General features: G+C 39.7%; 1 protein-coding gene across 5 annotated transcripts in view; it reads left to right on the plus strand.

The window, feature by feature from the left end:
* Window positions 1-25792, plus strand: part of DENND1A (DENN domain containing 1A) — a 197937-nt gene that overhangs the window by 101096 nt on the left and 71049 nt on the right. For all 5 annotated transcript variants that reach the window (XM_086763850.1, XM_086763854.1, XM_086763851.1 and 2 more), the window contains exons 10-13: window positions 1571-1671; window positions 9399-9444; window positions 18083-18184; window positions 25464-25589. In XM_086763850.1, coding sequence (XP_086619976.1) covers window positions 1571-1671; window positions 9399-9444; window positions 18083-18184; window positions 25464-25589 — 375 coding nt within the window. The remainder of the gene's footprint in view (window positions 1-1570; window positions 1672-9398; window positions 9445-18082; window positions 18185-25463; window positions 25590-25792) is intronic.

A 25792-nucleotide genomic window follows, 5' to 3' on the forward strand; every position in this document is an offset into this window, starting at 1 on the left:
TGCAGAGAACCACAGTAATTCCCCGAAAAAATCCACCCACCAAGATTTGTTCAGAGGCTTAAAACTGACACGTAAAATATGTGTCTGCAATCTTTTTGCCTGGGGACCTGCATTTTAATCCAAAACCCAAGTTCTATTATTTACAGAAATTGCGTTGGAATTACATGAAGAGTTGTAGCAGATTCGCCCTGGCACGGAGCCTTCAGAGGCTGGGTTAGCCCATGCAGACCATGTTCTTTACCAGCCGTGGGCTCCCTATGAAGTGGTATATAATTCAGTAGTCTGTCTTAATGGAAATTAATAATAATGAGGGTCATCTACTTTTTTTTTTTAAGGTTACACCATGTCTAACTGAATTAGGATTAATGTCATGATTTGTCTTTGCTTAGTTTCGTCTCACACAACTTTAGGCTACCACAAGTCCTTAGAATTTGTCTTTTTGGTATTTGGAAGCGGTGTTCTCCCTCCTTGCTGTTGTCCAGACAAGCATTGTACGCTAGATTTCATCGTACCTTCGAATAACTGGCAGGCGTTTGTTGGTATTGGTTTCAAAGTGTCTCACAAGTGAAGCGCGTTGTGGTGCGCTCACGGGGTCCCATTTGGGATTACAAGACACTAAACTGCGCAGCACTGTCAGGGTGGGTGTGATTGCCTGGCACCTCTCAGTCTTTTCCTTGTATGTGTCTGTCTGTATGAGTGTTGACTTCTTTATTTATTTTCTCTTTTCCCAAGTTGTGTGTGTGTGTTCATAGCCTCCTCTTAGGGTATTTTGACTCTAGCTTTGGCTGAGATTTCCTTATTGAGGATTACCGCCTTCGCCATTTTAATATCCTTAGTGAATCCTGCTTATCTTCTTTTCCAAATTATTAATTATTGTTTGAAATGGGATTGAGAGACGTAATTTCCTCCAAAGCTCTGTGAGGATTCTCCCCACGGCTTGACTGGCATTTGTATTTGCTCTATGTGATCTTTTTCGTTCAGTATCTGCCAACATCAAAACTATTCTGAATGAGTTTTAAAAAATAGAACTGAGAAATTCAATGAATCAAACAATTCGGTGCAGGGCAATTAGATAAAAATCCCTTTTAAATAATAAAAATTAAATCACTGAGTTTAGTGTGATACATTCTTAAGAATCTTATGCCACTCACGTTGTACCTTCCTGAGCTCGGATCTTTTGTCAGTTTGTGCTATGATTTCAATGGGGTTTATGGTATTTAATGGATATACGCATTGGGTTGGGGGATTTGCCTTTACTCTTTTTTAGTTCCCTTTGTGTTTTCATTTCCATGTTTCCATTGTTTTGTAGAACACTGGGTGTTCTTTTCAGGGTTTGGTTGTTGTATGCGTCATGTTCTCAGCTGTTTACAAAGCCGGTCAGAAGACAACCAGCATACACCAGTTGTACCTCACCCACCAGTACCCCTGTTTTAACAAGAGCACTGTGTATTTTGCAATAAAGCACGTGGATATGGAAGCAGAATTGATTCTTCGCTTTTTTCCTTCTAACCTTACCTTTCTAAGCTCGGTTTGTGTCTTATTTATGATCCTGTTTTCCTGTCTTTTTCAGTTAACTGCCTGCATTCATGGGTCTGCAGCGATGCTCTACCCGATGTTCTGGCAGCACGTTTACATTCCTGTTCTGCCCCCACATCTCCTGGACTACTGTTGGTAAGGCTATCTCTGTGTGTGTGTATTGTGTATGTCACTTAGATTCACAACAGTTTTCACATATAGTAAGTCTTAAGTCTTCTATGATGCAATTGTTACTCTAAAAATACATAGACATATTAAGGAAACAACCAACCTTGTAAGTAAATAAAAAAATAATTTTCATGGCAAGATAGAGTTTTCTGTCCGTATGCTGAAGTACTCCAAATATAAGTGGTTACTGTGCAATGCTGCAGCTTAGATATTTTGTAATTAAAATCTGTTTCCAGCAGGTCTGTGTTAAATGTTAAAATTGGAATTAAGTAGAGGATGCAGTGGAGAAGCTACTCTCATTTTTCTGCTTTCCTGGACTTCTACTGGGGGTTGGGAGGAAAGCTATTAATTTTCCTGTTGTGGTCTTTTTCTGTCAGCGTGTGTTTAGAACATGGTATTTACCTTCTTTAGGGGAATGAATACAAATGTTTAAAAAACTTATTCACTATCATGATGTGACAAATGTTGGTACAGCCCATGAGCAACCTTATATAATGTCAAAGCTGGCCCTGTTTTGACCAGGAGCTCGGAGCAGCTGCCTTCCTGAGGCTCCTGCCCACCTGCGCTGTGATTCCGCGCTCTCCAGGTGGCCTGCTCGTTCCCTGTGCGAGTCCCCAGGCTGGTGCGTCAGTCAGCGTATGTCTGGACTCTGGCTAATAATGCAGAGCCTGTCTACAGTGCCCCTCAAGCACTCTCCCAGTTTTTACTTTCTTTTCTAGTGCAAAGTCAAAAAGTTGAGCCTAGTCAGCCGTAACGTCGTCTCTCCCGTTTGCTGTGCACAGGGACAGTGGACGAGCATTCTGAGTCATTAACAGAGGAAGTTTAAGATGCTGCTGCTTTAGTTGCTCAGCTGTTAGTTGCTGCTTCCTACGCTTCATGTGTGTGACGTGCCCATTTTTTGTTCTTCCCTCTGTGTACGTAGCAGGGAAATGAGGTTTGCCCGGGAAGAGTGGCCTTGCCTGAGGCTTCCTAGAGAAGTTGAACTTTCAAGCCCTGTTAGAGAGTTAATGGAATTGTTGCCTGGGCACGCAGGACTGGAATTAGGCAGGCCAAAGCTTGGCTGGAGTTAAACTGAGGGATGTAAAGGCTGGCGAGAGGCTGCTCCAGGCTTGGAAGTGAAAGGAGAGCACGAGGAAAAGGTGGGCCTGCTGCTGCTCAGACACAGAAAGGGCTGCGGGGCTCCATGCCTTTGTCTTTACTGTTGAGCTCTGCTGGCTGGCCTTCTGGGCTCCCAGAGCAGCGGAAATGTTTGTGGGAGTGTGGTGCTTAATGCACTTTTGGGCACGGCTGAAAACATGAACAGCCTCCCTCTGCCCCCTAGCATTTTAAAAAGTCGTTTTCAGAAAAAAACAAACTTAAACTTACCATGTCGTACAATACCGTATCTTAAGTGTGGCTCTTAGCATGGAGGTTGGCTGGTTTTTAAGAGTAACAGTGTTCTGAGTGACTTTCCTCTGCATTTAGGCAAGAGTAGGGAGCCAGCAGGGATAACTAGCATTTTTAAGTGAGGTGCTAGGAACTGAAACGTGTAATTTTAAAGGAAGCTTGTTCCTCTGCAGATGATTTAAATGTTAAGTATGTGGCTCTGTCAAGGATACACAGAAGGGAATCTAAAAACTATTATCTCCTGTAGCAATGAACCTTCCATTTACTGGCTCCCAGGAAGGGCAGGCTCCAGTCATTTGCACTGCCAGCGGGTGCCCTTTGGCTGCACAAAGCCCTGCGCGCGGGTAATTAACACGTGGAGGCTGCTGCTGCCGGCTTTTCCTGCAGGTACGCGCTACTAGGAGTTCTCAGGACAACCCTGTGGACCGCAAGAGCCTTTTACGCTGGGGTTGAAGATTAGGTATTCATCGACTTTCTGACAAAGACGTGGTAAAAGGGGCTGAGCCCGGATCCCGCGGCTGGGAGCAGAGGTGTGCAGAAAGCAAACACTTGGGCAGTGTAGCCGAGGAAATAAAGACACAAGTCATTGAGCTCTACTGAATGAATTCTTTCATGGTGTAACACCCTGTCCATATAACGAATGAGCCAGCTAGTGTGTGAAAAGTATAATTCAAAGATGTGTAATTATTAGGCAGATTGTAATTGCATGCTCACGAATACAACAACTGATTACCATAGCCAGAGATGAACTTTAATTGGAGAGGCAGCTACGCACACTGTAATTGTTTGAATAAGTCAGTTTAGCAACAATTTATGGGCCATAAATATATTTCTTAAAATAGAGTCCACCTGTTTTGTAGCCATGTGAACTTAGAGACATCGGTTTTCCCTAGGAAGACTTAGAAATCAGCCCCGTGCTCTCTGCTTTAAGGCAGTATTATTGCTTGTTAGTGGCTGCCTCCTAAGGGAAATGACCTGAAATTATTTAAAATAGAAAAGTTTAATTTTAATTATTACCTGGTTATTTCTGTTGCAAATCTGACAAAAGGATTTTAAAGAGCTGAAATAGAAACCAAATTTATAGTAATGAGAATTCTTCAGTTCTTAGGAACACAAAATACCACGTTCATTCAGTTGGCTGGCCATGTACTGACTGTGCTGTATGATGCTTTTGAGTCTTTTACTCTCTTGAAAGTCACAGAAGGGTAGATAGAGTGTGCTACTCCCGATCTTTGAAAGTTTTTGAAAATAGTATATTCCACCTGTGATTATTTGCTTTTAATCGTTTAAGTTGCAGTGGAAACTTTTCATATAAAGAAAACTTCAAAATCTTCCAAATGTTTGTTCTCAATACGCTTGCTCTTTGTACGGGGGATGCTGGGCCAGAACTGGTGGTGGTGTACGTGTACATCTGGAGTGACTGCAGTCCTCTGATCCCTGTCATTCAGATTAATTGAGGGCGGGGTGGGCGGGAGGGCAAGCAAGGGGAAGAGTGCTGTCCTTTACTTTTATTTTTTAGTTAGGTACGAGTGATATATTTTCAGCCCAGAGAACTATTTTGGGTAGAGGAGACTAGGAATCGGTTGGAATCTTACCATTAGATTTCACACCTTAATGTGCAATTGCTTGTTGCTTTGAATACAGAACAACAGAGGAAATATATGAAGCGCTGCTGGTTTTTTTTTTTTGGTTTTTTTTTTTTTTAAGTATGTGCCAGCAGGTGCCAAAAGTGCTGGTTAATGAGATACTGCCACAAGCATCAGTAGCCAACATACAACTACTTAATGTTGGCCAGATCTTGTCCATCTATTTTGTTGTTGGGAATTTAAACATTTCTTGATGTAAAAGAAACAGTCTGTTAATTTTCCTCACTGCTACTTCCAGTTTGTTTTTCACGTGCCATAAAAACCTTCCCACTGTGTCTGTTTTCTTCCTTTTTGCTCTCTGTGTCTGTGTTTAAAATTAGCCTGGAAGAAAAGCCTGTCTTTGACCTGCTAACACAGCCTAGTATGCTCTCCGAGTCCCGGAGCATTGTCGCTGGGGTTATTCTGTGGGCTTTTACCAGAAGCAACAGTATATTTTCCAGGGTGATTAAAACAGTCTTTTATCTCAGATAGACTGCTTAGCGGCCAGCATTAATATATTCTGAGAGCCACCGTCTTAGAGCACCCGGGCACAGCTGCCGAACAAACGTTGCTATTGGTGCAGTTTTCCCTTTTTCACTCCCTTTCTCCTGTTTTCCAAATCTGCATATAGTTCAATGTGCTCCCCTAAGTAGGTGGAAGGGGTAACTGGAGGGCGAGTACTCCTGCTGCTCGGCAAACAATGATTCCTTCCCCGCGAGCCCCTCGGTAGGCATTTTCATTTACCCTGCTACATCTGGGTACTCACTCAAAGCTCTTGTAGCTGCTCTTCTGGTTTTCCTAGCTGTGTGTTTTCTGCATCATTCCAATTTATGCAGTCAAGTTTCTAATTTGCATCAATTACCCCAATAAATTTCGGATTGAATTCTGTTGCATTTCAATGAGTAATCTGAAGAGAAATCAGGAGACTGCCGTGGAGAGTGAAGTACTACTGGTGTGACAGAGCCACAGATTAGCTCAGTATCTGTATATCAGGACATGAACTTAGTAAACCTAATCAGTTTTCCTGGAACAATGAAGCAAAATGGTGCAAGTCCTGTGCGACTGCAAATGATGAACCTTTCTGAGATCCTTGGGGTTTGTGTTACTTTTTCTGATGAATTGCAGTATCTTTTAGGGTGGGGTTTTTTCACTTGAGAGGAAATGTCCCTCTGTTTCACATGCTTCTCTTCCATTAATAGTTGCCCACTTTTTGGCAGCACAATTAAGAGATCTCTAGTTAGCTTAAGGAAAAGAATTAAAGAAATTGTAAAAATGCAGTTGTATATAGGCAATATATAGGCATTAAGTCCACAATACCCATATTCCTGCTTATGCATTGCTAGTTTAATGATGTCCTATTTACCTGTAGAACTCATTTGATTATAAAAAACACTGATTGCATTGGGAACCAGTGTAGTACAAGAGGAGGAATAACTTTTCTCTTTGTTCCAAAAGACTCAGGCAGGCATTTTGTCTAAGCAGTAAATATGCGCAGTAGACATGGATATTTCTTAATTTCGCACGTAATGGATATTGGCTGCCATCAAACAACTCTGAGTAATTGTAGCTGTGGTTGTAAGAAGCCCAGGACTGATGAAGTGCCAAGCAGCAGGTAAAGACTAGTCGAAGGGCAGTCTGTAACCTGTCATGGATCCCAGAATGATTAAAAGTTGTGCAGAGTGTGCCTCCTGTTTATACCAGCGATGTGTCTTCCTGAAGTTCACTTGAAGGTCTTGGAAATGCACATCTAACCTGACCAAATATAAAAACTGCTGGAGCGTTTCGCGTCTCAGGGCCTGGGTAGCAGTTAGGAAGAACTGGTACAGCATGCTCTGAGTGGGGCAGAGGGGGCACGCAGCGTTCGGCTGCACAGGCTGGTAGTGTGTGGTGTTACTGGGTGTTTAAGTAACGGCGTGTGGTTAACACATGATACAGAAAAACGCTGATAAAAGCAACTGACGAAGCCTGACATGAACCTCAGCATTTACTTTTAGATGTGTTTCCTTTTCAGTCAGATTGGTGTGTGATGACAGAAGAATAAAATATCTCTGGTAGACTTTATGGGAAATATTTATGCTCTTTACTAGAATTATATTTTTATTGAGGTTATTTATGATGTTTGCTTGGTTAAACTTTTGGGAATATAAGGAGCTGTTATGGTGAATTATCCTTAAAATGTCTTTGCTTTTGCTTTGCTGTTCATGTGTCATTGAACTACAGTGTCAGTTCTGACCAACAAAATGAATTTTGATAAAATAGGTATTCAGGTAATTTTGATTTTTGTTGTCCATGAAGGAAACACTTTAAGGTCCACGTTTGGGTGATGAACAGTAATGGTTATTTGAAAGGAGTTTTGAATAAACAAATTTCACACAAATGCACCGTCAAAACCCAAAGCTGATCCATATATCTTAAGCCATATCTTTCCTGTAATTCCTTAAAATCCTACTGGGGTGCATGAGTTTAAGGGCTTGGGCATTCTTATTCTCTTGTTGACAAACTGGAGCATTCAAAGATGAACATGATACATTTAATTAACTTGTAGAGGTTCAAATTTTCCTGTGCTTGGTGACAGACCCCACTTTTGGACACGTTAATAAATGGCTGGCTTTCTGGAATACCGCACTCTTCCTGCTTCCTTTCATTACGTTAGCCAGGGTTCCACTAGATGAGACATTTGCAGTCGTAAGGCTTCCTGCCGAGGTTCAGACTTTGTATTTTTGAGATTGAAGCTGTCGTGTTCATGAAACTACTTAATTAGAAACACACTCATTTCAGCGCGTACGGGAGGAGTCGTGAGCGGCACAGCCAGGCGCGCAGGGAAGCTGAGCATTTGTGCAGCTGGCAGCTAAACCAATGGTTTATACTTTGAATATAAAATCACTGGGTATTTTCTTGTTCCTGGAATGTGGCCATTGGAAATGAAGAGATGTGGGTGAAAGAGATAGCGTTTGTTGCAAATAAAACATGCAAAATGACAAATAAAAACACTCCTCAGTTGAGCAGCAATCCATATGTAATAAGTGTGTATCACGTTGTATGGTAAAATGCCTATCCAGGAACTTGCATGCTGGTTCTGGTTCTCATCTGTGGAATTCCCAAGGAAGCAGAGCGTTCAGGATTTGGACCAAGTTAGTTTCGGATTGTACGGTCCCTCTGGGCTGTCTGCCCTTGGGTGCCGTGCTGGGGAAAGCCTGGCAGGGCTGTTCTCGCCAGGCGAGGCAGTTCGGAAAACTGGAACGCAGTGGGATGCATGGCACTTTGGTATTCTACCAGTGAACTTGGAAGATTTTTGAAGTTATATGTGTTTAATGTCTTCAGAAAGAAAAAAAGTGTTTTCATGTAGAATGTCTAATAGAGAGGTTGTTTCCATCTTCGTACAGCATCCAACAGAGTAGCGGTTTGAGGGGCTATATCAATATATATTAATATGCATATCAGTAAATATATTTTATAAAGGTATTTATCATGAACATGAGAAGCAGAATGATTTTTGCTGTCTGATGTCTTGCAGTAGTTTTTTCAGCACTGTACTTCTCTTACTGAGCAGTAGGCCCGCTTTATAAAATCAGCGTGGAAGATATTTTAATCCAAGGCAGTACAGTGACATTTCTCTCATTTTTTCTTCTGAAATTGAAAATGAGCTCTTTGAGCTTCTGTATCCAAAATGAAATGAAGGCTCTATTTTAAAAGTTGTGTCTGTCTGCGTGCTTTCCATTTAACAGGCAGTGTATGCCATATTTGCAATTAGCAGCTTTGGCATCCTCTTGGATGTGTTCTAATAAGCAGCGCAAATAGAAGCTTGCTCTGCTTAGCTGAGTGGGAGTCCTGTACTAAGCTTAATATTAGAAATACTGTGCACCCAAACAGGCAACTGTCATTCAGCATTCTTCTTGCGTTACATAGTCCATGTTGGTGTTTGCTCACGTCGTGAAGAGGAGACGGAAAAGATACATCTTTCTCTTAAATGGTAGCATTCTGTTTGATAACAGAAGTGTCACACCCATGTTTGAGGCTACAAATCTGGCCTAAGAGCCTCTTGGTGTATTAAAGTTCCGTGTTCCAAAGGGAATAATGGTATCGGCAGGTATCCCAGTAACTCTGGAGTTAATCATAATCCTCTGAAAAGTAATTTTTATATTTTTCTTTTATAAATGTAAACATTTCAAGATTTACAGTTAAAAATAAATTATTTAAAATGTGTCTGGACCCATATTCTAAAGATTTGAAACTTGCAGTACTGGGTGATACATTTAATATAAATTAACCACTTAACACTATAACAGGATCAATTTTTCTAAAGAATACGCTTAGAAAAAGTCTAGGTATTTTTTTTTAAATTGTAATAGCACATTTTTTTTGTTTTTTTTTTTTAATAAAGTCCCCAATGTTATGGATATATTTAATAGCTGTCTGTGTGTTCCTGTCTTAAGCTTGTCAGGGAGAAATTCTGATGTCAAGAAAAATTGAAGTCTTAGAGCAGTGAAAGGATATTGCATAATAAAAAAGTCTTTCAAATACAGAGTAAAATTTTGTTCACATGTGGTTTGTTCATATATCATTATTTTTTTTAAGCAAAATCTAATCCAGTATCCTGGTATTTTCCTGTAGCTAATTTTATAAGTCACATGTGTTAATCCAGCGTTATGAGAATGTAAAGCCAGTTTTCTTTCCTCTTTGCAGTGCCCCAATGCCCTACCTCATCGGAATACATTTGAGTTTGATGGAGGTAAGTCTTTCTCACCGTTTCTGAAACTATATATGGTTTTACGAGCCAAATTCTGCAAGCAATTACACGTCCATTCATATGCTTAAAAATGAAATAATGCTGTTAATTCGGGAGTGCTGAGAGAACTGAAGCTAAGCACACACGATCGTGTTAAACCCTAGGGGAGCCGTGTGCGGTGCCTTGCTCTCTCGGCACGCTTTCTGTTTGCAGCCCAGCCGTCAGTGACGGGCTCGCGTTGTGTCCTCTCGCCGTCCTCCTGCTTCATTTCATCCGTTTACTGCCTCGGTTTGACTCTGCATTCACAACGGCAGAGCCGATATTAAACCAAAACGTTGACAGTTACAGTTCTCTTTTAGGCTTTTGCAGACAGATTGTAATTTTTTTAATGTTCAAAAGATCTGAAAAGAAGGAACTTGCTGTTAATGTTAACACAAAGCTGGCAGAAAACCAGCCCTCGCAGAAAGCTGCACGTATAAACAATTCAGAGTAATTCCTGTGACTTTTAAAAACTCTAAAAGTGGAAGTGGCACATTTGCTTTTGCTTCCAGTACTGGTGAACAGTTGATGAATTTCCTCAAAGTATCTGGAGGACAACATAAGCTATTAATTTAGATCCCTGTGAAAATCCCAGTCCTTACGAGCTGTGCCCCGGAACACAGGAAGCCCGACCAGCGTGTGAGCTCCGTGAGGAAGGGTGTTCCTGCCCGGAGAGCACGGCCTCTCTGTCGGCTCCTAAATGAGCAGGCAGCGTGCACGGGTGGGAGTTGGAACTGCCCTGGGAAGTTAATTGGCTTGTGTCTCTGATTTGGGTACCTGCATGTGGAAACTTGGGCTTAGTGTGGGGAACACATAACCATTGACAAAGCTGAGTTGTACATCACGTAAAGTAATGTGTATTACCAGAGTATTTGTTCTTATATTGGCCATAAAAATGGGTAATTTCTCTGGAAACGTGGATCAAGGATATCCTTTCACCAGGGCCTGCGTGTGTAGTAACGATCCTCTCTGTGTGTTAAAACTTACACTAGTGTGCTGTGCAACTTCTGCCTTTTTCCCGTGTTCATCTGAAGTAATTTTAGAAGTCACTTTTTTTTTTTTTTTTTTGTGAGAAGCTAGATGGAATATGCACGACCTTTTTTCCTTTCTTTTCCTTACCATTCTGGGTACAGATGATTTTTTAATGCCCTTTATATTGCTAAATAAAGTACAGAATTGCAGCACAATGTGTTAGTGAATAAGCAATTATTTTAAAAGTCAACATGTACGTTTGTGTGCAGATCATATGCTTATGTTAGAGGGGTTTCTGATAGTTCTCCTTGAATACTGCATAGACAGGACTGAAGTAATATCTAGGAAGAAATAGTCTAGCATGTATTTTTCATATTGATCAAGACATGTTCTGCCCCGTATCTGTACCAGGTAATCATTGCCGTGCTTACTATGGCATCTCATCAGTTTGAAAAAGAAGGAAGAGACTTGGTAGAGCATGGGATAATATCTCAAAACAATACTTGCCAGCTTTCACAAAGATTTTTTCTCACAAAGAGCTATGTGGTTAGCCTGGCAATGGGTATAGAAAAAAAAAAATTAAGAATTACACCTTGGAGTTGCTTTGCGTGATGTCTCACTGCTACCTTGCTACGTAAACCCAGTACCTCTCCCTTTGTCTCAGTTTCTCAGCTTGCAGGGCTCTGTAGCCCTTCCAAACTCCATCTGTAAAAACTCAGAAAAAGGAGTTGTTCTTGGAGAAGCCAATTTTCATCCATTTTAGTAACTTGTGAAAAAATCTGTTTAGTACTAAATCCAGTATGGCTTTTGAATAGCCAGAGATTCTGGAACACAGACTTTGGCAAAGTACAGTCATTCCAAGTGCCGTATGAAATAAATGAAATAAATAAACCAAACTGTCTTCTCTCCTCCCTCTGCTCTTAAGCATAAATTGAATACTTCCAGACAGAAATGTGTCTTCCAGCTAACTTTTTCCACTGAAAAATAAAATCAAATCACAGAGTGGGCTATTGTATCTGTCTGTTGGCAAGTACTGCCTGCTTTCCCTTTGCCTTGGGCAAAGGAAAGGTGACGCTTGGCAAGCGAGCTAGACAATTCCTAGTTTACCTCGTTGCCCATTTTTGACGCTGAAAGCTTACTATCTTTGTACTTTTCTTCATATGTAGGTACAAAATTGTATGTTTTATTTGTTAGAATAACAACGTAGCAACAGCATTTTTTCGTTGTTATTTAGCAGTTGTGTATTTTAAAAACACAATGGATTGATTTTTCCATATCAGAATAATTTTATGAACTGTAAGTAAAAACTACTCTCATTATTCAGTATTCATTTTTCATTAAATGCTGAAACTTCAGCAAATAGATCTTCAGAAGTGTTTTGTTAATCCACATGTTCTGGTTTCAGGATAAGGGATTAATTCCCCACTCCTCTATTCAGGTTAAGCCAGGTGGACTCTTTATCTCCCGTAGAGCCCATGGGAGTAATTGCAGTTAGATAGATGCTCACGGTTCTGCTCCAGCAGCTCCCAGTGCAGAATTTGTCGTTGTTGCGTAAATGTTTGTGGAAGCCTGAACTTGCACAGAGAATGTTGTGGTATCAAGGGGAGGGTGAATTTGGAGTGCAGGGAAAAAATAATTTTCTAGCTTTAGTGTTGTTTCTGTGGCTTTTTGCTGTTTCTATCTTGGAATGGATCCTCTTGAAGAAATACAGCAAAAATATTAATGCTTTAAAACAAAATACACCCTCTCTCTCACCTCGAAATACTTTTTAAAATTTTTTTTTTATTCCAAATGATTGTGTATTTTAAAGTTAGTTTGCAGTTTCCCATGTTACACGGGGGTCTCTGTAGAAGGAGCAGTTATTTTAATGGAAAATGACAAATTTTTCTTATGATTAAAATATCAAGCATATCCATTGACTGTTAAATCTAATTTGCTGTGACTGAAATGTTCTCCAGTGAGATAAGATAATCTCCTGTTATAGGTCAGAGGGCTCCAACTGATTTATGAGTGAAAATCTTGGTAGAAAATAGAGCTGTGTTTTGTGCTCTTATTTTTCAGCTTTTCTATCATCAGCTAGTTAGTCATTCTTTATAAGATTTCCATTTAGCAATCCATAAAGTGACTTCAAAGAAGGCTAAAAGTTTATAAGCTGTTGGGTAAGCAAGGCTGGAGCTATCACATGAATAATGGAACATGCTTACAGAACTAATTGAATTCATATTAGATGAAGATAAGTACTTAGTACTGATAAACAATGAGATAGGAAAATTAAACTCTATCAAATGAACACTTGCCTTTCATAATCTTGTTTTGTTTTCTACCTACGTACTGTATGTGATTGCAGTGTTCAAATTATGTTAAATTGACCTTGGTGTTGGAAGTGGTGTCAGACTTAGCTGGCAGCCTTATGTTTTGTCATAGGAAACGATTGTTTCAGCGACTGCTTCTGCAGCAAAGGTTGTTAGTGTGATGGCGCTGATGGAAGAGGAATGCCCTTGACCCAGCAGACTGCCTCCTGGAATCAGGCACATGTGGTTTGGGTTAACCACTGGGGATAGCTCTGTTCAGCCGTCAGCTACTGAGCTGCGGGCAGTACGCTCTTCTGTGCCAGGCTTCCAGTCATTCCGGTAACAATAATGCCCACCCTAGTCATGCTTGATTCTGGGCACAAAGCCACCCTTTGGAGGTAAAGTTAATGGTTAGAAAATACTGCTTATACTTTTTTTCTTTCTAATATTTCAGTCACTCAAGGACTTTTTCTGGGACCTCAGAATTTTAATTCTTGCAAGTTTATCTAGAATGAATTTGTGTGTGAAACTTCACATTGCATTTCTCAGAATGATTTTTCTAACATTTTTTCCGAAGCATAAAGGACAATTGTGCGTATGAGTAGATTTTTGTTTTATTTTAACCTGTTGTAACGAAATATGTTCACGTTAGGAAAAGAAGGCTCACTGAAATTCGTAGTGTGTTTAACATGGTAGGAGACGGCAGCTGATCTCGTGTAATGTCGATGGCCTCTTCCTTAAGCAGACAGGTGACTGGAAAGCTGTGTGCCCAGTGCTCTGAACCCCATGCACATCCTCTGGAAGCACTTTTTTTGCATATTTAGTGATCTTTTTCAGGTAGGCGTGAGGATGCTCTGTTTGTGAGCCAGTCTGATAACATGCCAGTTAGCATGCCCAGGGTCTGAGCTAGCGAACTCCAAAGCGGGTTACATCAGCTTGGGCTTGGTCCTGACAGTGCCACGTGGCTTCCCCTCGCTGCAGAAGACAGCCCGAGAATTCATTGACTGCTGGCCCCTTCCAGTGGTGGTGTTAATTGTTAATTCTGTTTTTTGATTGAGGTGAGGAGTAATATTTAGCTTTTTCTATCCATTCATACTTAGTAAATCACTGCCTTTTCTAGCTGTAACTGAAGAAGTGCAGCCTTTTTACAGGGTTTAAATGAAGGGGTTATATATATGTACTTAAATCCAGATCTTAAAAAACCTAAATGTAATTTAGTCCCTCACAAATATTAATAATATGGCTGTACATGCTTTCATGAGTATTGATGAAAATGCATTTTAAAATGTGACAAACTGAATTGTCTTTTATCCAATTACTGGAAAAATAAAAATAATAACCGTAATTTAAGAAGAGACTCTCTGTGTGGGGATATTTGAGGGGTAAGTTTTAAGACAAATCCTGCAGTACCAACTAGACTTACCAGTCAGCATAGGTTTGTCTTCTGTGGTACAGTAGTGTGAGCCCAGCAGCAGAGATGTTGTCACTCGGCTGGCAGCAGCTGCCTGTGATAAGGATCTGGAGAATCACCTGTACAGGATCAGGGGCTGCACGTCAAGTTGGGAGATGGGCGGAAGAGCGGGAGATGCGCGGGAGGGGGCGGCAGCCCACCTGCTGTGCCCAGATCAAAGGGCTGCGAGGTCAGGGGGCACATCCAGCTTAACCAGATTTGTCTGTTGAATAGCTATTTCAGATTGTAAATCTAAGGGTGATTTCATTAAGTCCTTCTGGCTGCTGTTGGGGCATGAAATAATAAAATTTTATATCCGTTGCCTTTCCTGCTTCTGGCAGCCAGATTGACACATTGTTGTCTGCAGTGTTGTGGTGTTTTTCTTAAGAAAATAAATGGAAACTATTAACTAAGTAGAGACAAGCCATTAAGCAAATGGATTTTAGACTTGTTGTGAATCATACTTTCATCATAATCTCAAATATAATGTACAAACTAGCTACTAAAAATGTTAGTTTATGTTAAGAGTTTTACCTTTCTGAAAGAATTAGTGGAAGGTACATTTTATTTTTTCTGTTACACCATTTTTTAATATGTTGATCGCATTTGTATCTGATTATGAAACCTATGATCAACTTGGTTTATGTTTTGGCACTAATTTAGCCATGAATTTATGCAAACTTGTTTTTCAGGGAGGGGAGGAGAGTGATGTGTGTCTGTTTCTTTTCTTTTAAAATGAACTATTCAATAAAATTGTTCATCTGAAAGAAGTTTAACTTAAGTTTGGGTTTTTTATGGCAGGAAATGCAAAACTGCCAATGCTAGACATGTAACGTGTACTATAAACTGGTGTGTTATTGATGAATATAGCTTCTGGTGTGTGATCTGAGTGAGACAGAGGAGCATCCTTTCATATTTCTATTAGAATATAGTTTCTCCATGTTTTTGCGAACTTTCACATAAAACATTTAAATTACTTCAAGTGTTTGGCTGCTTGCGAGCAGGACAGACGCACTAACTGCTGCTTATTTACGGACCTGGTGTTTAAGGCCCCCTGGAGTTTGTTTGAAAAGTTAAGAGATTTTCACAGTAAAGGTGCCATTTCTGAAATTTAAAGTGCTCTTTTCACCAGGAGATAAGTTCTCTCTGATTAAGTCAGTAATTCTTACTAAGCCATGTTTATAGAGGCCATAAACAATGGGTTCACTGTGCTTGTTAAACCAGCTTTCCATACCTCTCCACTCTTTTAAAAAGAGACATTTAAAATAAAAGGCAGGTGTAGATGTTAGTTGGATTTGATGTTTTTTAGATGATTAATTATGGCTACAAGTAATTCGGTAAGGATGGTTATGAAAGCTTTGCAGTAGTAATATGTGATGCACATTTTCACCGAATCACTTTTGACTCAGCAGATCCCTAGTCTGCAGTAACCTTAGAGAAGGAACCTGTACTGTTCCTATTTCCTCTTGTTCTTTGCTTCTCCACATTTTTTTCAGCAGAATACGAACATATTGAATATAGTCCGTTCTGTTCAACAGGTATCACTTGATTTGTAAAGGGTTTTTTTAGGTAATCAGGAAGTTGTGAAACATGGAATGTGACAGTGTATGGCTTAGTGGCTGTCCCTTCGTGGTCTGAGAAAATGACAACACGCAAACTGTGCCTGTGAAAATTACCTACGTGTAGTTGCGATTCATGGAGTCCAGTGGGATGTAATGTGAGAAATGCAGTTGGATGCTGGGAATTTTTCCTAAAATTCCAACAAGAGAGTAAATGCTGTTAAATATTAAATTTGAGGGTTCGTCTCCAGGGAAGTCCACTGTCTTAATAGAAATATTGAGCAGATTTAACGTAAGGTTGTGCTCTTCACAGTGCAGAGGTATAGCACAGCAGAGTTTAATGTTAGCCTTCCTTCAGATACGATTCTTTCTGGGCCGTGTGTGGAGATGATTACATTGATCAGCATTTATATTCCTTGCAACACAAGCAACACGCTTTTGTACTGTTTTCCTTGGCAGATCCCCGCGTCTCACACACCTGTTATTTGCTACAGCAAACCCCAGCGTTTTGCTGATTCCTCACCAAAGTGCAGATTCCTCACCAAAGTTACAAAAACACTCACTGACAAGTTCAAGCGCATGTTTGTTGCTTCTTCGTCAGGAATCAGGAGAAGGTTTTAATTCCTTCTGTCTTGTCCTACTCGCACTCGGTTTTGACAAGCTTCTGGCTTTGGTTAAGCACGTTGCAAGGCCTTTTTGTTGGAGCTTTTTAGACTCCTCTGAGTATAAGTGAGATTTTTAATTTTCTGAAACAGGAAGGAGCAAATCAGTTTGTCTGGTGCTTCCGGACTCCTAGAAGGAGCAAGACTCCTGGATTGCTTTAGAGTTTATCAGATGCAGCCAACAGAGTGACCTTTGGTTCCTGCAATGCAGGGGAAAGTACCTGGTTTGTCATGTGGCGTTTGTGCTTTTATATATGGAAAGCATTAAATGTTATATTCTTCCATTTAAGTTAAAGAAATTTCTCATGGAAGACCTAAACTTAAATGTCTACAAAGTGTTTTTTATAGTTGTTGGCTTTTTTTTCCCCCCTAAGTACACTGCAGTTTTCTTTATAGACAGAGGACTGAGCCTTGAAAACTGAAGGTAATTATTTAGATGCCTAAGGCTCAACTTTGCCATTGTTTTAGAGCTTCAGTTCCTTTCTTTTAAAGGAAACAATTCCTCCCACCCCACAAAACCTTAATTAAAAATTGAGTATGTTTTTCTTCATTTTCCTCCTCAGTAACTTGCATTTGGTCCTATGCGTAGGTATGTAGGTACTTAAATGTTTGTTTACAGTGTCACTGGGAAATTTCCTTACTTACCGTATTCTGTAGTTCCACTATTTTCTGATTTTGAATTTTTAAAGCTGTATTTGAAGACAGCTTAAATATGTATGATTAGTCAGTCAGAAAAAAAAAGAAAAGTAATCAATTCTCCTGTTAGTGGATAAAGTGTTAAATATTTAAATACTGCTCTGTTTCATACATTTACTGTTGTTTAAGCAAGAATATAAAATCTGACAATGTTCAGATTTGCTTAGATCACCAATACCTTTAGACACTTAAAGTCGAAGGCACTAATGATCATTCTTTTGAGAAACAGATGATGGTTTTCTTTTGAATGTCCATGTCCTGTTACAGATTGATGTAAGCACTTACACTGGATTAGAGACACTTTCCTTCTCTCAGTTCATGGGAACGGAATAAAAAAGTTTAGACTCGCTGAACATTAAGAGATTAGGCTATGGTGGAAGTATTTTTCTCTTAGGGTGGTGGTGTTTTTTTTTTTTTTCCATTTTAATTATTTATTTATTAACCTCTGGTAGTGCTCATTTTACTTACAGGCAAGTTTACAACTGTGTTTTTCGGAGTTGCAAAATTCAACCTGGAATTTGGAAACTAGTTCCCATCCTTGACTTACTGCACCTCTTAACTCCAGAAAAGCCACTATTTATTTTTATTTAAATAGATTTCTAAATATAAAAAGATATACTTGAAATCTTGACTCAACTAGAAACTGCTAAATGTGCAAACAGGATACCAGAATGAAGACAAACATTCGTAGAGGTGCTTGAAATAAGTCTTCCCTTGGATAATCTCAAACAGTGTCTCTCTGGTTTCAAAAATTTGAGCGTGCATAATGTTAAGAACTTCCCTCTGCGAATGGAAGCTTGATTTTTCAGCACTGTAAAATGCAAATAAATGAAACAAGTGATGACAGAAAGGCAGGAAAGTTGGTAATTTTTAAAATGCTCAAAGTTTTGTAATGCCATGATGTTATACCATCGCTTGTGTCCTTTATGCAAAGATTTAACTTCCTCTTTTCTTGAATTTACTCATATTTAGAAAGTAAGAAACATGGCCCTGGAGGACGTAGTGATTCTTAATGTGGACACCAACACACTGGAAACCCCTTTTGATGACCTGCAGAGCCTTCCTAATGACGTGGTACGTATGAAATGATTTATTCAACTGTTCCGTTACTTAAAAGTGTAAATCCTTTTGACCTGTTTGGTTTGTGACTGAGGTGTCTCACTGTGTTACTCTCGTTATTCGAAGTAAACTGCTTTATCTCAGTTCTTTCCTGTTTTGAAGTGTTAAGCAATGTTTGTTTGAACATTTGCAGGCGTATTTTTAAGCCTCCTAATGAAAATTATCTAATGCTCACATAAACTAGATGTACTGTAGCAACCCAGTTTCACTTTTTGAATGGCATGATCAAGTTTCATGTCCTCTGAAGAGTGAGTCTTTTGTGGATAAAAGAGACAAACACGCAGTGCTTCTGAACGGGAAACAAAGATTCAAACTTCTTTCTTCATGGCAGGGAAAAAGCACTAATATTTGAAACCGTCTTTATCCATTCCATTAGGAAGACAGAAGTCCTGCATTTTTAGATAACTTTTGTTTCCAAATGAAATTGTGTGGTTTTTTTCCTGTGACTTCTTCCAGAGGAGCTTTAATGAACTGCGTGCGTTTTATATCCTGAGTGAGATATCAAATGGACTACTTCATATCCACTTCTAGCAGTGCTCAGGGCATGTAATTCAGAACTTATTCTCTTTCTCATTCAAATTTTTTATTGGTAATTTATTTATTTTTTAATAACTTGATAGAAATTTATAAATACTTGATCTTTCCCTTTAATGGGACAAAAATACATCTAGCTTGCTACTTGCTGCTGTAATCATCTTCACTATAGAAGCTGAGAGGGAAGAGCAATAAAGCCAGGAAGAGTGTAAGAAGCTATTTTTAAGTCGGAGAGTGACTGTTTAGGAGGAAATGGCAGGGGAAAATCTGGATTTCTTTCACTAGTTCAAAATATTGTGCTGACAGATCTATACCTTTTTATGTTTAGTTGAGAAATAAAATTGATATGCAGGGAGCTCAATATAAGCTGGTCTGTTTGAGGAAAACCTCAAGTGATGGTGAATACCCAGTGCCTCCTACTGTGACATCCCGTCATTTCTCTGTGATCTGTGGTGTGATCCATTCTTCGAAAACAGTGAGCTCTGGATGAAAGGTCCATCTTGATTGTGAACATTTTGGCTTTAGTCAAGCATTTAGTCTGTAAAAGTTACTTCCATGATTTTTTTCTGGCGTTGTATAGTTTTTCATTTTGATTTCACTCCCAGCATCCAAATCCACCAGCTGGTCATCGCTCGTGCCATTATCCACAGCCCAGGGAATGACAGACTTGTAAATTTAATGAAATTACGTAAGAAATGTCTGGATACAGTGAGTGCGGGGCCTCAAACATGGATATGATTTGTCAACAATCAAGTATTATATTAGATTTTATGAGACTTCATTAAAGGAGCTGTTGTAGGCGCACTGTAGAACATCAGAAGAGACTTCACCAATAAACACAGAACTTCAAGCTTTGGAATGTAATAAATTTTAAGAGACTTCCTTCCTTTCATTATTTACTTTTACTTCACTTTTATAACAGTAGAGAGTTGTTTTATTAGTTCAAATTTCTTGATTCAGTTTTCCACAGGTCTATTTAAGAGCTACATTTTATCTTGGAGGATGTTTGGAGCGTAGCAGAGGAAGTGCTGCCAGCAAATTCAATTAACTGGCATGGCTCACAAATAGCGTGCACGGTGTATTTTTTTTTTTTTCACAACTGCTATATAAATACAGCTGGGATTAATATTTGTCGCAACAAAGCCTTAACTTGAATTGTGTTGCGTTGTGTAATTAATGTTTGGGATCAGTGTTTATGTCTTATTTAGCTTTGTTTCATTATTTTAGTTACCTAGATAATGAAGTATTCTCCTCTAGGTCTTTTCCTTTCCTTTACACTGCTTAATATTTGGCTTTGACCACTAGAGAGCAGCTGCTCTTCTTTGCAAGAATTGAATTTCTGTCAGTTCTTTCATGCATCATGTGTTTGGAACTGTAAGTGGATCAAGTTGTTCATCTCAGCAGGGAGACTCTAAAGCAAATCCATTATACTTTTTTTTTTTTTTCCTTTTTCTAGGTTTGGTTGTTGTTTTTTGTTTTGCTTCCCTGGGAGGATGGGGAGATTCTGGGAGTGTCTCTCCCCACTGGTCTCAGTCTAAATAGATGCATTTATGATCTGAGAAACTAAAAATATCTTCAACAGTTTCATGATCATAAATGGCTGTTATGTCAAACTGTTCTGCCAGTTTTGTGGCTTAATGTGAACACTGAGCAATTCGTGTGCTGCTGAAGAGAAACAAAATTTACTTCGCTAAATTAAATCTATCTGTATTCAACAGTGATGAAAAGCATCTTCTGTGTGATGAATTTGCCATCAGGTAATTAATCCAGTGGAAAATTTTAAAAGTGTTTATTCCACTCACTGTCCTCGAACAGCTTTTTAAATCAAGTAAAACAATGCATGAAGTCCTGTGATTATTTTAGAGCTTCAAGTAGGGAGTTGTGCTTGTTTCATGATAGTGATGTTGCTACCTAAACTGTTGATTCTCAGGAATCTAGAACGAATTATTCGTTAATCTTTTACTCCTGGGATCTAAACGAACACAGGCTATAGTGAAATGTCTTTCCAGTTAACATTTGTGTCCCAGGAGCTGGATAGCACTGAGACAGTTCCAGCAGAACCAGGTTAAGTCATTTCTGTGCCCTGGTTTACCTCAGCAGTACCTGCTAGCGGTCAGGCTTCCCGAACTCTTCAGGTCAGATCCCTGAAAATCAAGGTGTGTACTACTGTGTTACTGATTAACTATTCAAAATGTGAAAAACTGTCCCTCCTTCACTTTCTGCTTCTCGTATGTTGCTGAAAATCTGGCACCATGAGAACGCCCTGGGAAGTAACTTTCGTTTTAAAATAGTCAATATTAAAAAAAGAGATTTATTAAGGACTGTGATTACAATAAGTGCATCTGCTGCTGACAAGTCTCCTACACCACCGTCTGTGTTGCAAGGAATAGCAAAGAGGGGGTAGTAATTTTTTTTTATGCAACCCTTATGGATTTTTCATGTATTTCCAAATAAGTGTCATCTTCTAGTCTTAGTTGTAGTCAGAGCTTCATATTACAAGGAATAAAGCATAAGCTCGCGCTGTCAACTTGTAGTTTTTATTAAATGAAGCCCTGATGCAATGCAGTGTACTGCGCCAAGGAGATCTTGCCTATCTGACGGTTGTGAGTACTGTAAATTTGCACAAGCCTAGGAATATCTTAGGCTGTCAGTAATTTGGTGTGCATGCTGCTGTTGTCCATTCGTTAACAAGTTACCACAAGTAGGAAGCCCGTGTTACTGTTTTTCACTTAGTGGGAAATTAGCTGCTTTCAGGACAGCAAGAAGTACCAAACTACGACTCTATAGCAGAACCACTTTCTTAAAGGTGAATCCATTTTTATTTCTTACACTGTGTTTGCAATAGACTGTTTCTTGCTTTATTCATGTTGACAACTGAAAAGCCTTGGACCTAATTAAAAGAATTTCCACTAGCACCTTTACTGAACCATTTCATTATGCTGCATTGCACAGATTGCATTTTGAAACATGGTGATAGTTTAAATCTGACCTTTAAACCTGAACTGCCAGAAGTATAAAAATCTTCTTTAAAAACACTCTTAGGGCAGACTGCATGTATATGTGTCTGTTTGGCTAGAAATAATCTTCATATTGAGTGGTCACAATTTTTTTTTTTTTTTAAGTATTACTGCCTGTTTAGGCAGGAAACAATAATAGTTCTGCTTGTATGATCTCCTTTGTCTTAAGTACTAACTTATTCCTGAGTAAACATGAATTTTTTTCTTTCTTGTTAGTCTCTTTAAATATGTTGTTGTTAACATTTTCTTTTTTAAAAACCTATGACATATCCATTGCAATAATCCTGATTGAAAGAGTAAAATTGTGCATATACAAAATAGACATGCTACAGTATTTGATTTAGTTTTAGAAGACAGCAAGTGATCTGAAAGCTTAAGGAATTAGCAAAATACATCTCAGTGTCCTGTTTCTCTACTAAATGGGGAAGCTGAAACACAGAAAGGCTGTGACTAGCCTTCTGAACTTTGTTTGTTGGAAAATGAAGCATGGAGCCTTTTCCTTTCATAGAGATGGCAAGTTCTTTATCTTCACATGCATGTTTAACAAAACCACTTATAAAAAAGTTAGAGATGGATTTGGAAGTTACTTAGAGCTGTGGATGTTTTATGTATTTTTAAGAACTACCTTTAAACGGTTGACATAAGTTAAAACAGGAAATAAATGCCTGCTTCATGCGTACAACATCAGACTCCTTCAAACATGGAGCAGTGTGCTGTTTGGGTTTGAAAGTCTGATGAAGCTTTTACATTTTGAGAATAACAAACCTCCTTGAGAGACATTATCTCAGGAACAGGAGTGAGCTTATTTTATGGGCGTGATAGACTAAATCTGTTATGTATTATGTTAATATGTGCCTGTGGGCTCATTAATACGTGGATCATTGGCACAAACCACCGCATTCCATTTATAAACAATGCTGGGCGTGCTCTTGCTTACGTCTGTTATACTGACTAACTGTAATGAAATTCCTTCTACAACAGAATCTGCAGAAATTGAAAAGTAAATATCTTTGCAACTGTTTTGGTAAACACAAATGCAAATATAACATCTAGTTTTCAAAGAAGAAAAAGTAGTGCACAATATGGATCATATGTTTGACACCTACATAGCAAAATGAGGAGTCGCTTTCCTGCCTTCCCCAAATCTAAGAGTACTGTAGGAGGACGTGAGGGATGTGCTTACCGGAGGAATAGAACTGGAGCACTCAAGAACAGTTGTTCAGTAAAATTAGCCTGCCGTTTGCTACTAAGGCAGGCTGCTAGCAAAACCCTGAGGCAGAAAAAAGTCGACTTATCTGGTAGGATTTTGGAGATGTGCATGAGGCCAGAATAAGCTTTTGTTATGAGCTGGAGGATGGAGGGGGGAAGGCCTTGAAAGTTAATTTGAACATTTGAACCATCAGCTTATATTTTGTGAGGTATTATTCATACTCTCAGAAAACACAGTTATATTCACTACAACAGAATCTGCTTACTCTGTAAATAATATTCCTACAACGTGTCTTGCGTAGTGTGAAGTATATAGAGCTACCCCAATGGGGTTTTTCAGAATAACATTTGGAAAAGGAAGATTTGCTAGTTATTGATAGAATTTTTTCTTTTAAATTCATAATATAGATATTTATGGAGTCACATTCTACTGCAAATCACGATGAGTTGAGATTTGCTGGCTTTCTGCTATCTTTCTGAAATTGTGGCTCCTTCCTGTCTTCTGCATAAGGTATCTCATCCAACTCGGATTTTACATGGGACATAACCGCATCCTCTAAAAGCACTAGTTAAATTTCTTTCAAGAATCAGTGCCCAGACCGTTGTTTTTGTATTGCAGCGTGTTCTGTGAGATCTATCTCAAAAACTTACCACGTCCTGATTCTGATTGCAAAACCAAAAAAATGGCTACTGACATAACTATTTTTAATGATTTAACATAACCTATAACCGTTGGAGCACAGGCACAACAAGCTTGATGTTCATCTTTGAAAGGTTTTTTTTATCTCCTTTCCCAGCTTGTGTTTGGGAAAGAAAAACGCTGTCACTAACAATAATATATAGATACACAACCTAACTCTAGTAGGTACTGAGCTCTAAGCACGAAAAGAGACATCAAACTAAGTCACAACCTTCCCGTGTGTGAGAAATTCTGAAGCATGGAGGACAGTAACAGATAATAGTCTAAACTTTAACCCTTGGTGTGCACAGAAAATGCCGAATATTCAGGTAACCTGGATCACAGTAGTTTAACTCTGCCCGCATCGGAATGCGTTCAGTTGGTATTTGCGGTTGTGATGGGTAAGTGTCTCTGTGTAAGTGGTAATGAGACCGTTAGGGCCCTGTTGGCCTAACGTGCTGCTCTGTGAATCCCGAGGTAATTAAAGACCTGCACGGTGGAAGGGAAAGGGCAATGGGGGTTAAGAGAAGAGCCGTCCCGCACACAGGTGGTTTAGATCGCTTGAGAAACAGGAAGAAAAAAACCTTCAGTAGATACTGACCGTTTTGAAGGACAGAATGTTGTTGTTAATTCCAGCCTTTTAAAAAAAGCTGCAGGTTTTGTTTTCTGGTTAAAACACTCTGTGTCTGTGGCAGGGCCTCGGCAGGGCGGCTGCAGGGCCTCAGCGAGCAGAGGCCGGGCTGGGCGGTGCAGGTGGCAGCCGGCTCCAGCCGGTCCCAGGCGCCCCGCGGCAGACCCGGCCTGGGCACAGCCGGGCCCGGCAGCAGAGCTGAACGCGCATGTACGGAACATGGCGGCGTGAGGCGTGAGTGAGAGCGTGGGGAGGACGGAGCGCCGGACGGGAGCCGCTCCGGACTGAGCTGACCCCCGTTGCCATCGCCCATCGGAGGCCAGGGAGCCGGGAATGCAGGGGGGAGCTTGAGCTGGGAGGCAGCAGGCAGGAAGGTGCTTTAGCTTCTGCCTCAGTTTCTCACCATCCAACTCCATTTTAATTGGCAATAAATTAAATTTATTTTCCTACGTCAAATCTATTTTGCCCACAATGCTAATTGGTAAGTGATCTCCCTGTCTTTATCTCGGCCCACGAGCCTTTTCTTCGTGTTTTCTCCCTCGATCCTGCTGAAGAGGGGGAGAGCGGCTGGGTGGGTGTCTGGGAGCCGGCCAAGGGAACCCGCCATGTGCATAAATAAAACTCTCTCATTTTTTTAATTTTACATTAAGTCTCTGAAATACAGAGTAATATACACTTAAAAGAAAAAAAAAAAACAAACATATTAGTGCAAAGTAATTTTTCAGACCTACAGAATTTGTTCTTAGCCTTGGTGGTTATGCATAGTCTGATTATGCAGAACAGTTTTTCTATTAGTCTGATGTTTAAATTAATTTAGCTGCAACTCTTTCGTGGATTCTAACCAAGAATAACACAGACTTCATGGACTACTTTTAAAAGAGTACTCAACAGCATCTTAGCAGTGGATTTTAAGTAGGAGGGAAGGTTGAAATGGAAGCTTTTATTGTCCTATTGGTTTCTGAATAAAATTCAGTCATGTCTTAGAGAAGCAAACCAACTTGAAAAGTAATGCTTTTAGAACTGGAAAATTCAACTCTGAATTCAGAATATCACTTTTTGTTATAACTGCTGCTGTGATTTGTGCATCTTTCATGTAGTTGTGCCCCAATGTATTAAGCTTTGGTTGTGGTAAGAGAGTGATCTAGACCTGTTGTGTGGTTTCAGTTTTCTACACTGAAGAACAGATTGAAGAAAGTCTCTACAACCACTGGAGATGGTGTTGCAAGAGCGTTTCTAAAAGCACAAGCATCTTTCTTCGGGAGCTACAGAAACGCCCTGAAAATTGAACCTGTAAGTAAGAAATTAGTAGGCATAAGATGTAAATCTGCAGCTGCGGTGGGGAAGAAAGCTAACAAGAATTCGAAGTGTGGTATAATCTGGTTTTACTAAGGTCAGCATTGTGGCTTTTTGGCTGACTAGTACTGAAAACTGTTCCAGTCTCCAAAAAAGGAAGAGCTGCAACTAGCATGAGCAGTCGCACAGGGAGAAAACTT

Source organism: Chlamydotis macqueenii, chromosome 20 (genome assembly GCF_036417535.1).
Source record: "Chlamydotis macqueenii isolate bChlMac1 chromosome 20, bChlMac1.mat, whole genome shotgun sequence".
Classification (NCBI taxonomy): Eukaryota; Metazoa; Chordata; class Aves; order Otidiformes; family Otididae; genus Chlamydotis; species Chlamydotis macqueenii.